At 40.8% G+C, this 13775-nt stretch overlaps 1 protein-coding gene across 3 annotated transcripts in view; it reads left to right on the top strand.

Annotated features, from left to right (window-relative positions):
* The window catches only part of epha3 (eph receptor A3), a 92262-nt gene that overhangs the window by 46479 nt on the left and 32008 nt on the right, over window positions 1-13775 (top strand). For all 3 annotated transcript variants that reach the window (XM_070914167.1, XM_070914164.1, XM_070914165.1), the window contains 3 exons: window positions 2702-2857; window positions 6331-6690; window positions 12054-12178. In XM_070914167.1, the coding sequence (XP_070770268.1) occupies window positions 2702-2857; window positions 6331-6690; window positions 12054-12178 (641 nt within the window). The remainder of the gene's footprint in view (window positions 1-2701; window positions 2858-6330; window positions 6691-12053; window positions 12179-13775) is intronic.

The raw sequence follows: 13775 nt of genomic DNA on the forward strand, positions 1-13775 counted from the left end.
ATACACACACACACATGCAGCCAGGCACAGTATCATACTATCCACTCGTGCTCCTGCATACGCTGCTGGTGAATGTCAGTGTAACACATCTCGGTTCTCCTCTAGATGAGCAGTTAACCTCCTACGGGCCAAATCTGATTTTACCATCAGCCTCTGTCAGAGCTACTTTTTATCCTGGCAGACACACAGGGAAGGAACAGGACCTTTATTATCCTTTTCCAACTGTTATAAAAATATTTTTAGGGCTGCGGTCAAGAAAATACAACATATCACTATACTGTCATATGAAAACCTCATACTGTAAGTGCAGCTTTGGTTATTAATTTTTATATTGAAAGTTTATGACATCCTCTATGTGCCTAATAAGTTTCACGGCTGTGTTGCGCACTGAAAAGTCCCAGTGTATTTTTAACTTTGAAGTGGAAATGAGGCAGAGTGTTGACTTGCCAGAGTCGTTTGTCCAAGTCTAGTAAGATGTTCCTCCAGCAGTTGCAAAGGACCAATCTTAAAGGATAAGTATGGCGATATTTTATGTGTTTCTTAATATTAACAAATTGATCCTACCAACAAGTATTTTTGGTGTAGCCAAAGAATGATACAGCTCATTCCTCTGTGCTACAGACCTCCATTGTTGTCCAAAAACTATTAAAAACACATCTGAGAGCCGCACCATTGCACAGGGTACCGTAAATATGCCCTAATGCTTTTAATGTGTATTAATCCACAGCTGAAAATAGTCCCCAATAAATGCACCATTTACTCCTGCGTGAGTAATGTTTGCTAAAAGCTACAGTGCCCAGCTGGTTAAGGAAATTATTTAGCTTTTTTCAAAATGGAAGTATATATTTGTGACCAATTTAAAAGAGTTACACCTTCAGTAAGAATCGATGTGCTTGGGGCTGAGAGCCACAGATGGTTTTGGAAAGTCCAGACTTGCAAAGCCTACAAGTGTCCATTTTGGGATAAATTAATTGTCTTGATCTTTCTTCTCTGTCTTAATCTTACAGAACAAGAAAACATTATCCACAATGCATGCAAGTACATACAGCAATGATATAACTATGACTTGTGAATATGAAAACTGAACAATTCTTGCCAACAACTTTCCCTTTGAATATGGATATCTCCATAATTGATTCGTTTCTAATCCGCAGTGAGATTGATGCCAGGAGTTAGTACATACAGTAGCAAAAGGGAAACAGATCCAGTTGGACTCAAGCCCAGCGGTTTAACTGTCCAATGAATATAGTGAAGGCATCTTTGTTTGGTGTTATCCAGGGTTGAACTGTTGGGGGCATGTGTGCTCTGTCAGAGGTTGCTTGGATGGATAGAGGGATCAGACGAAGGCTCAGTCCGCCACTTTTATGAGATTAATTCATTTGAACTTTTGTCTGTTTATCCACACTCCTGCTTTATGTTCCTTGTGCATTTCTGCTGACCCGGCGGCTATCTCGCTGCTTCTTTCACTCGATTGGCTGGGGGTGCCGGCTGTCAGGTCCAATTTCCTGGTGTGTCCTCCAATCAGGGTGGTCTGTTTTGTGTGTGTCAGCAAGTGTTGTGGTTGTCATTCCATCAGTAGGATCATATTGGGCCATTTAAAGCCACTTCACATCCTATTACTCTCTCACACACACTCACACTCACACTGTAAAGGAGTATTCAGTGCAGCATGGGGACCTTGGTGTGCCAGTGTCAGTGATGGATATGGCAGTAGTATCAGCAATGTTGGCTTTTGCAGAAGTGTGTTGTCCACCACTGGGATCTGTCAGACCTGTTCTGCTGAGCCCACACATTCTGCTGGCTCGCTGCTATTGCTGCTAGCCATCGTTTTAATCTAGTGTGCGTGCATGTGCATGTGTGAGTGTGTGTGTGTGTGTGTGTGTGTGTGAGAGAGAGAGAGAGAGAGAGAGAGAGAGAGCTTGTTTGTATGTGTGTGTGTGTGTGTGTGTGTGTGTGTGTGTGTGTGTGCAACAGTATCAGATTACTGTATGTCTGCATATTAATGAAAATAAGGTCTTGTCCAATCAGTGAAAGACGCTTTTTGTAAGTTTAAATAGATACGATGACAAAGGTTTCAACCTATGATAGAGGAGAAGAAAAGAGTAGAAAATAAAGGAGAGTGGGGGAACTAAATAGACAGAGAAAGGAGAGATAAAAAACAAAAGGAAGAGTTGGGTTTTTTTTCCCCCTGGTCCCTTCCCCTTGATCTTCCTTCCTACACAGACACACAAACACACTTACACATGCAATATGCTTTACACAGGTAGAGTGTCACCCTACTTGCACAGATTGCAACAGATTTGTGGTGAGTAGGAGTTAAAAGAGCTGCTGAGTGCAGATTTAATACCACAGATATTTAAAGAGAACAGCCCTTTTATCTGAGGGGACAATTTGCATTATTCATGTTGTGCCTTCTGAGAGATGAAGAGAGAGAGAAAAAGAGACAAAGATGTTTCAGAGAATTATTGTTTTTTTACTAGTAGTCAATGGATTCTTGTTACATTAGCAGCAGATTTACATTCAGTCCTCCTCTTGCAGTTTGCTCGTGTGTTTGTGATCTGTGTGTTAAATAATCTCCATCTTTCCTTTCTTGCTTGCTCTTGTTGGAGGTGCTCTGACGAAGAATGCATCTGTTAAATAGCTATCGATGTGCTGGTTCAGCACGACGCTCATGCATCTGCCTGTGTTCTTTTGTCTCCAGTGTGCAGGGCAGGCTTCTACAAATCTACTCTCGGAAATATGGAGTGTGCAAAGTGTCCGCCTCATAGTTTCTCTCACCATGAGGGGTCGCTGCACTGTAGCTGTGAGAAAAACTACTTCCGTGCCGAGGGAGACCCCGCCTCCATGGCCTGTACCCGTAAGTGTGCTTTGATACACAGTTTGCTCTACATTATTTTGACCAAAGAAGCCCTCCAGTGTTACCTCCATTAGCTTATAAAACATTCACTGAAACCTGTCTTAACCTTGCCTCGAAGAATTGCTGAAACCCATTTCTTAGGCTGTCATTGAGTTTTAGTGTCCTGTGATGGTCCAAATGCTTTCGGTTGCTTTTCACACTGAATTCAATTTGCAGAATACTATGTTTGTCCATGCAAAATCTTATACAACAAAACATTATTCTTGCACTCATACCTATGTAGAACACAAAGAGCAATTTGACAAAAAAGGTGTGTATACGCATTGTATGCAAATTAAATCCAGAAGCTTCAGAATTTTTTGTTTTTACTGTTTCTCATGTAAACAGTCAAACTGTGTTTACAGTGTATTTTTCTACTCAGCGGGATCTCATTTATAGTTAGATACCTACACCTAATACAATTGAAGCTTGTTATAATAGTGTGCAATTTGCCAATTCTCCAGTAAAAATAGCTCACTAATAGACAAAGAGCGTTAAAATTCCTTATTTATTTAAAGGTCACCAAAGCCGCGGCTGCCCCAGAACTCTTTATCACCTTCTCCGCTCCCTACATGATTCCCTTTTGTGTCCGTTTGATGGAAATGGATAGCAGATGCAGATGCAGATGCCTCCTGCGAACCGTCCAAAATGCATTTCCCATAAAACTATAAATCACTGCATTCCCTGATGTCAGGTTATGGATACATCCGTTACTAAATGGGCTAGGAGGAAAAAAAAATGCTTTCACCGTGTGGAGAACAGTAGAAAATATAAATCGACGCCCACAGCCATAGACAGAATCCTAATTAGAAAGACAGTCATGGCAGGTCCCTGTTGTTATTATCTCAACACCATCTTGTCAACTAGGCAAATTTCACCTCATTGGGACAGACTGAGCGACGTGAGGGCTGCAAATGAATAGATAAGTCGTTAGAAGATAATGATCATGATTATAGCGTTAGCGGTGTGATAGAGGTTGTTAAGAATTGACTCTGGAAATTTGAAAATGTTGGCAGGAAAATTTCAGAGGGCAGGAAAATGAGGGAAAAAAACTCTCTAAAAAGAATACTTTCAACCTTATGGTATTTCCTGCTACATTCAACATGAGACATTTCTGTAACAGCTGTCTGAACTGTGCATAAAGTATAGTTTTGTCTACTCCCAAGAATTTAGTTCCACCAATTAAAAATGCATCAATGCATTCCCCTACGTCCCACAGCACCGCCTCCAAATTTGCAGAAAAATGCACAAAAAGTGCTGGTCCGCCTTGCTGATCGCCACCATCGCTGTAAGTTACTTAAAGACACTTTTTTTCAAAATGTAAAGTTTTTGAGTCTGCTGATATCTCAAGTGACAAGTAGGAGGCTGGAAGGAGCCTAAAGAGAATTGTCAATACATAAATCCCTTTGTGAGGGATTGGAGATTACTCACACATCCTCAGTTCTTACACAGTATAATTCATGTCACATGTTAATCTCGATGTCAATATATTATTTTGACATTTGGAATTAGTATATGATTGCCTGCATGTGTACATGTGCATGCCTGTGCAGGTAATATCTTATATGAATTCCAGGTCCAAGAGTTTAAAGTGGTCAGTGGAGTTCGCTGTGTCGGTGAGCCAGAGGATCGTCATGGTGTGATTAGGATCAAAGAGTAATACACTCTCACTTTTAAGAATACACATAGTGGGGTGATATAGACCTTTTTATTAATGGGTGCTGTCGATGAAGAGATAAATAAGCTGGTTTCACTGTGTTCACCTACCTGAGGGGAATATTCTTTGGAAAAGGAGTAATTGTTCTGACAGTAGATCTTGACAAATGATTTAATGTTCATTGCTAAACCAGAATTGGCTGAATGTCAACATCGATCCCAGTGGTTGAGAAAGATTTTTATGAGTATTATTAGTATTATAGGAAGTGCTGCCTATTTGTACTTTGAATCAAATGTGCCTAATCAAATTTAAATTTGATCGTAAGAGGACGTTGAATTCTTTGCATTTGGTGATTTCTGTTTGGGCCGAGGTGGAGACTTTAATGTGAAATCATGCAAAACCATAAATTGTGTTTCTTTTATCATAAATTTGAGTGGGACTGGTAATTGTAATAGCCTAATGTAATAGCCCATTACGTTGGTTGCCCCTGCAGTGCTTCCTAAATGTGTATTCAACTCTGAATGCAGAATACATCTGTTTTATTTCATTTCATTATGTGCTTTCAATTACAAACTGGTCGTGACAGATTATTTAGTCTAGGAGCTGCAAAGCTCTTAAACTTCAGTCATGTTTTGATGTCTTACAACATTAAAGACGTCTTAAGAAGTCTTCAGTTTAGATTTGTGAGACTTGCAGATACCCTGATGTCATTTTCAGATTTTCTCTACAGTTGAAAATTTGGTGTATTTTCCTTTTGATTTCTCCTGTGCACAAGCGCTGTCTACAATGGTGATGCAGATTACCAAGACAGGAGCTGCGCATAGTTTGGGAGAAAAGTAACTTCTTATCACGTCAAACAAACCAAACAAAGCACTTTATCTGGAGACACAATCCATGTAAGCCTATTTCTATCTCCCTCCCTCCTCCTCCTGAAAGTTCTCTACAGAGTTATTTGGCAGCTTTGTTTTGTCCTCCATGTAATTACAGTCATAGCTTTGATATAAAAATCTGGAAATATTCAGAGAGATCTGTTTGTAATAAGATGTTTTTACTTTTATATGTCAGTCTGAGTTTGACAGAGACTGGGCCATGCCTTTCTCTTCTCTTACAGATCCAGAAACAGAGAGAGAAACACATACTGTATTACATACACAACACAACCCTGATATTACACTGCACTATAATTAAACTACAATGCCAGAGGTACTTGTGTATATGTTGTACAGCACATATTATAACACTTCTCTTAAATGTAAATCTCAAAAGTAGCAAAAGTAGGTGCACTACTTAATGAAATAGAGAATGTCTTTCTGGAAAACTGACCAGTATACTCACTGCAACTGCTGTCCCCATGCCCTTGGACAAGGCACCTAACTCCCATTTGGTCATTGTTGGGTAGCTTCCCGGTGCAAACACATGTAAAGTACTTGTATGAATATTGTGTTTCTGAACAAGAGCAAACCTTTCTCAGGGATTAGACAATATTTTACATTTTTAAGACTGGCTGTAGCATGGTGTAAAGTTTCTGCATATTGTGCAAATTGAATTCATCGTGTTCATCTTACATGCTGTGTACTGTACTTGGCAGAAGACTGTGCTGTTAAATCTAATTTCATCTAATGTCAGTCTGCTGTTTGAAGTTGATTCTACTTTTCTCCTCTAATTTCCCTTTCTTCTATGACCTTTCAACCTTCCTTTCCTCCTTCTGTCATCCCACCCAAAACCTTTCTTCTCCTATGTATCCAATGACCTCCTCCACCTCTTTTGTGTCTACCAGGTCCTCCTTCAGCTCCTCGAAATGTGATCTCTTCCATCAACGAGACTTCAGTCATCCTGGACTGGAGCTGGCCGGAGGACAGTGGCGGGCGCAGGGACATCACCTTCACTGTCCTCTGCAAACGCTGCCGCGGTGTCGCCGCTAACGGCAGCAACGGTGGGACCCAGCGCTGTGAGCCTTGCCGGAGCAACGTTCGCTTTCTGCCAAGAGCCACGGGCCTCCACAACACCACGGTGACGGTGGCCGATCTGCTAGCCCACACCAACTACACGTTTGAGATTGAAGCGCTGAACGGTGTGTCGTCGATGGCACCCAAGATGAGGCAGTACGCCGCTGTCATCATCACCACCAATCAAGCCGGTGAGATGTCACAGCAGATGGATAGATGGATAAGGGCATGCACTCAGATAATTTACAGAAATAACTTTATTAGCGGTTATTAAAGTCCATGTTTTCACTCCAAACAACCACTACACCAAGTAGTGGCACCAGTTGGAGTGAACTCCTTCATACACGTGCCACATGGCTGAAAACCACTGACTCACAGGTAGAGCTGAAGCTATTACTCAATTAATTAATTAGTTGATTAATTAAGCAGAGTCATGAGTCATGAGTCAATGAGTCATTTCAAATGGGGTCTATAGCAAATGATTGAATATCGTCTTCTTCAGTGACACATCAACATGGATGCCTCATACACCTATTTTTTATAATTTAATATATATCCTGGTTTAAATAGTAGTGTTTCAGGAGTTTTCAAGCTATGATGAGTCACATCATCATCTCATCTAAACCATTTCCCCAGATCCACTGAAACCAACATCTTCTGATTGAGCAGCTTGATTGATTGTCAGTGAATGTTTTCTAGATGGCATTTTTATAAAACTTGCTAGGTTCAGGCTGATTTTAGTAGGGCCTAAGACTGTGAAGTACAAGATCACAAGCGTAATGTGTATTTTAAATCATGCTGTGCTTAAGTGTGTGAATAAAAAAGAATAGGAGCCACCTAAAAAATGTATAATATGCAAGTACCTCTCTCTAAACTGCACCCTCTTTCTCTCTTTCCCTTGAAATATCCTTATCATATAATACACTAGCCTATAGTTTATGTGCTCCAAACATATGCACTCCAACCATCAGCCTGGGACATTTACAAGGCGATCCCAGGCCGCTATTCTCTTGTTTAACGACCAGGATCGAATGTCTCCCTGCTCCGCAAAAAAAAATATCTCATCCTTTTAACAGACACTCTTAACATGAGGACGGGCTCCTAAAACTCCCATCAATCCTTTATACAAATATCTCTCCACACATCCAGTCTTTAGAAGAGTAAGAAGGCAAAGGGAAGTGGTGCTGTGAAATCCAAGAGTAAAATAAATCTAGCTGCTGTAGAAAGCGCCAAACCTCAGAAATCCCTGACTCTAGCAAGGAATGCACAAAGGTCTCGCTGTAGTGCATAAATTTATTCTTTTCCTTCTACCGCTCCCTTTGCTGTTCTCTTACACAGTTTGCCTTTGTGTTCAGTAATGTTTTTGTTTCTGTTTCCCTCTCTGTCATTATCTCTCTCTTTGGTCTTCTTTTCACTGTCTTTCTTCATCTGGACACGGGGTCCTTTCTTTCTACCCCGTCACTTTCCAACCCCAACCCCAATCCAGCTACTCTACCAATTTCTCTGTGGGGCTTTTTTGTTCCAGACTTTGGGAGATGATTTAGCTCTCGAAAGGTGTTTTTTGTCCAGAGTGAACAGATGGGAGTTTCTCTCATAAGTTGCCATACAGCGAGGTCAGACACACTCCATCACATCGATGATGATAGGCAGATGGCAAGAGCTGTGAATTTGAACAGAGTGGTCAGAGAAGGTATGTCCTTAAGCATTCTGCTTCAAGCTCTTTGTCTGTTTTGATTTTGCAGACATGGCACCGCCTTGTACCTGCTTTATTTCAGGAGTGGGTGCATTGGCTATTTTCAGGTAGAATCAGTGAGTCACTCAGGACATGCCACATTTTCTTAAAACAAGGCAAGACATAATTAAGAGGATTGATCATTGAAAAAAATGTCAAATATAGCGTATTAACTTAAGATATTAAATATTCACACAGAGCTGCAGAAGTTGTGAAAGGTATTCAGTCATAAGAATAACCAAGGGCATGGAGAGAGAGAGCGAGTGGAATCAAACTCACAGCTCTCTGTTCTCTCTGTTGAGGCTGTGTTGGGCTTACTAATTAAAAAGGTTTACACTGTGAAAACCAACAGCATCTGCACCAGCAGAGTTCTGATGCCTGTTGATCCTTAGCTTATCGTATTTTGTCTGACTGCAGTGCTGTTGAAGTACGTTTATAGTAGAGAGAGAAGAGACACATTTCATACAAATGCATTTGGTATTGTGTTTCCAGATTGGTCTGTGAACTGTCGTGCTGTGATTACTTAGTGTAAGACTGATGGAAATCATCATCTGTGGCTGTGACAGTTTTTAGACAGTTTTCTTTTTCTCTGATTAGTAGGTAGAATGATGGTCGAACAGCATATACCTTTAACTTTAGAGTGCTCTAGGGCAAACATAACACACGCAATATAATATAAGGATAAATAATAAAACACTCAATCATACATATATGAACTCTCTAAAGAAGAAACTTGTGATAAATGCGTAAATGTAAAAAGTTGTGTGTACACACAATACATATACTGACAAATGTCCGCTGTGTTTGCTCTGTGTTGTCACAGCTTGGCTGTATATTATATGTGACAAGGTCCAGACATGACCACTTTAAAGTGACAAGACAGAGATGAGTAGTAAATATAGATTTTGTGTTTGTGTGTGTGTTTGTTCACATAAATTCGCATGTGTCTAGGCTGAGAAGTCAGGACTCATGTAATTTGTTTTTATGAGGAGAAAGGGCAATGAGAAATGAAATGAAAAAGACAAAATGGTTTGGCAAAGCTTTGTTAGCATTATAATCTGTGTGGTTAGTCAGAGGGATTCTCGCTGCAATCAGAATATATATGAGATTTGAAGAGGATTTATCGACACTGAGAGGGCTGTGTGTGCTCTGAATGTTGAAAACCATCTTTACTGTTTGAGTGATCATCAGAAAAGATGGATCTTTCCATATCATAGATCAAACACACGCACACACATAGAAGCACACACACACACACACTCACCATCCTCTCTCTCTCACACAAATATCTCCGCCTGCAGCTGCACACTCTCCATCAGCCCTGAGAGTTTACAAGGATTAGGTATGTCAGTGCACTAGCCCCACCCGTCTATACACTTTCTCTCACATAAACACACACACGTACAGATGCCAAAGCTGTTAAAAGCCGGATTAAGTGTTTCCCTGGGAAGGAGCAGTGTGTCCTGGCTGTGCTGTCAAGGTGCTGTCAGATAGCTCTCCTCCTTGCACCTCCCTTGCCCTCCACTCATTGTCATAACTATGCTAACAACAGAGTAACTGTGATCCACATTTAGAATAGTCTAATATCAACAGTCTGAACTGCAGCTGACCTCAGCAGAGTGGGTTTGAGAGAAGAAAACGCAGGCACACACAGTATACTGTACATGTATGCCTGTGCCAGTCTCTTCTTCACCTGCTTACTGATATGATGATGTGGTTATTGGGGACCACATTGAAACATAGAGAAGCATTCTACTAGTTGATTCAATCTAGTCAATATTTCATTTTAGTACGTGTTCACATATCAATATTGTATTCCTACAAAGTCTGAAGGTGGTGAAGATCAAAAGCTGTGCAGTCCGAGAGAATGTGCAAACAAAATGGTGTGATTAGAAGAGAGAGATGACAAGAAAACAAAAGACTAAGTAGAAATTAAGTTATGGCATTATTGCTTTGAGACATTAAAGCTAGTCTGGGATTCAGTCTGCCAATATCAGATATCTTTTAAGCCATTAGACAGCATTTCTTTTCATTGAATTCCACAGTACCATTACCAATAAACTACTACCGCTTCTAATAGTTCACCAGTGTTGTATGGAATAAATAGATGTGTTCCAACAGCTGTATCAGGTCCCTCAAATCACAGGTGAATGACGCTGAAGGCCAGTATTGAAGTACCTGGTATGTTGTATAAGTTTTACAGTTATACCACAGACAGAAACATAGAGTGACAGCAAATTAAGTGCTTGGCAGCAGACATGCAGGGATAGAGAGACAGAGAGACAGAGAGAGAGAGGGAGAGGGAGGCAAGGAGAAGGAAAAGAAGGAGGAGAGGAACTTGAAGCTGCCTCCAAGCGGCCCAGACACAGTAAATCATTACCACCATAAACCACAGAGCCAATAAAAAGCAAAGCCTCACCCCGCTATCAGAACCAGAGGGAGAGGAGGAGAGGAGGAGCAGGGGGTATAGAAACAGATTCTCCCCATCTGGATTCATTACAGGAGAAAAAATAACTTCCCGCGGAAATACACGTCTGTATATGCACGGAAAGACACAAACACACACACATGCAGCTATATAATCACAATCAAGAAAGGCTCGAACATTCAAAGACAAACATGTTTTTTCCTGTGGTCTAATAAAATTAAAAGTCGATGCCTCAGATGCCGGGCTGGCCCCGGAGCTGCCTGGCAATTAGAGAGCAGTAAAAAAGGGAAATGAGAAAGGGAGTGAAGAGAGAGAGAGCGAGAGACAGAACGAGGGAGGGAGGGGTGCATGGCCTGATAGAGGGAGGGATGTGCTGAATTACTAGATTGGGACCATGTGAACTCCCCGAGGCAAGGCAATGCATGGGTGAAGGATTGGCGAGGAAGATTGGCGAGGGAGAAAGTGCCACACCAAAAGAGATGGGGACAGTGGCGAGGGAAAGGGAAAAAGATGCTTTATATATCAAATTAAAAACACAACACTTTTCCGAGAAATGCAGAGGAACAATAGATGCTACAATGAACACTAAAGGTCAGAGCGCGTGAGAAAGCAATTTAAGCAGGAACTAATGTAATGTTTCCGTTTGAAACGTAATAAATTATTTTGATATTTGATTTGATTCTTTATTTTAATAAAACTAGCCTGCGATTCTTCCCACACATTACTTTTGTCAGTTTTTACCTGGCAGTCGTGTCAGCTGGTCAATGCTGCTTTATTCTGAAAAAAAGACCAACAAATATTATTATTTTTCTTAGGAAAGATGAAGAAGACACTGTTTTTAGAATAATAAATAAAAAAGAAGAATAAGCTTTTATTCGGTTGATGCTTGCGTTATAACACAATTCATCTACTGTAGCAAAATAGATATTTCTTCATGTGAGAGGAAAATGTGAATACTTCAAGATTAGGTTTCATCTGTAAAGATACTGGAGGAGAAGAGTGTCGAGGTGAGTTTTGTGCTGCCACTGCCGGTATAAAACTCATACACACTGAGTCATGGCAATTTCACTTAAATAGTAAAATAGATAAAGTTTTGATGAGTTAAGGCTGAATTATCTAACCCTGTGTGTGTGTGTGTGTGTGTGTGTGTGTGTGTGTGCACACGTACATGCACAAGCCAGTGTTTGCATTAGTGTATACTGTCTCGTTCCGCCCAACGACCCTGGGCGGCAGCCTTTAATGTGGCCCCACAGGGCAGCAAACTGAATTAGGCTAACAGGAACCATAGACAATTGCCAGGATGCAACACCGGGGACTGAACTTCCACTGAACCTCACTGTGAAGGAACTCACTCTCTCTCTTTCACTGTGTGTCTGTCTATGTCTCCCGCCCAGCTCCCTCCCCGGTAACAGTAATCCGAAAGGAGAAGACATCCCGAAACAGTGTCTCCCTGTCCTGGCAGGAGCCTGAAAGACCCAACGGCATTATCCTCGACTATGAGATCAAATACTACGAAAAGGTCGGTGCAGAATATATCGCTGTTGTGTGCCTTTGAGCAAGGCTATGTCATGAACTTCTTAAAGGCGAAGTTCAACAGATTGGGAAACAATGACTGAGAGTTTGATGAGAAGATTTATACCAGTGTCTATCAGCATATGATATTAATATATTAATTAATGATCTTTAGTAGCTAGTAGGTGGAGTTTGTTACCTTTGGACAGAGACAGGCTAGCTGTTTCACCAATTCATGTGTTAAGAAGAACTGGATACTGAGTTCAAAGTTGGCAAACCATTAATTACGTTAATTGCATGATGCTGACAGCAGTTGCAATAACAAGTGTGGCCACTACACCAAAATTGCCTCCCAACCCAAAGCTATTCCTGGAGGCTTGGCTTCACACTTTTTTCACTAAGCTAAGCTGCTATATTTACCAGATAGATATGAGAATGGTCAATCAATCTTTTCGTCTAACTCTTGGCAAGAAAACAAATAAGCAAAATCCCAGTGTGAGAAATTATTGCTTAAAGTGCAGTGTTTGTTGGATTGTTTTTGTTTTCCATCTGTTGTTGTCACACAACAAAACATAACATTAATATACATTTTTTGGGGGTTTAAATTGCTAATAGAGAGTGTCCTGGTTTCTTGCTTTAAGGTGCTATGTAGTGGTGGCTTGATCTCACTTGTGTGTGCTCACACTGACAAAGTATGATAGAGTATACCATAAATGCATCTAAATATCACTTTTAGAATGGGATTCAAGTCGACTAAAGTTGAATAAAATGTCTTTTCTGCAATTATATACTAGTTTGTTACAAAAGACTCACACTCTTTGTTTGTTAATTGTTGATATTATTATAATTTTTTTCAAGTGTGTTAGTGATACAAAAGTGATAAACAGGCTGTTCGTGCGAAAAGTTTGTCTTCACTCTTCTGCTCCTTACTCCTCCTCTCTTTCTCTTAGTTTTACCTCTCATCTCCTCTTTTCATCCTCCTTCCATTTCTCAGCCTGTCCTCCGCTCCCCTCCTCTCCTTAATGGAGACAAGTTTTATGGCAGACAGTAAATGCGTCTGTGGGGTCGCTCATTTCTCTGTGAGGGAAATTAGTGCAGAACGAATTACACTGGCTTTCAGCACCAATGCTGTGCTATGGCTGACATTTGATGGTGAAATTAGCCATGGATGCAAGTTTAATCACTCTGGCAGATTCAATGTGTGTGTGCGTGTGTGTGTGCGTGTGTGTGTATATGTGTGTGTGTCCCAGATCACAGTTTGCTTGAATGCCAACAGTGGCCCCTAATCTCTTGATTAGTAGGCCGACAGAAGCTGTTTCCTCTCTAAACTGTGTTCCCTGCTCAGCCATCCTTACCTAAGATGTTAAAACAAGGCCGCAAAACAGCAAGAGGAAAAGTTAATGACTGATACTGGGTCAGAGCTCACCGTAGGTCTAATTCTTAGCTGTGGATTTTCAATCACACTCATGTTCACACATCACAAATGCACATTCATTGAAAGAGGATAGGGAAAAGAATGAAAGTGTGGAGTCTAAGGAAGAGTCTGTGTGACAGACTTATAATGAAACATCTCTGGGCCTTCGCACTGATCCCTGTTAATCACA

Source organism: Enoplosus armatus, chromosome 11 (assembly GCF_043641665.1).
Source record: "Enoplosus armatus isolate fEnoArm2 chromosome 11, fEnoArm2.hap1, whole genome shotgun sequence".
In the NCBI taxonomy this organism is placed as follows: domain Eukaryota; kingdom Metazoa; phylum Chordata; class Actinopteri; order Centrarchiformes; family Enoplosidae; genus Enoplosus; species Enoplosus armatus.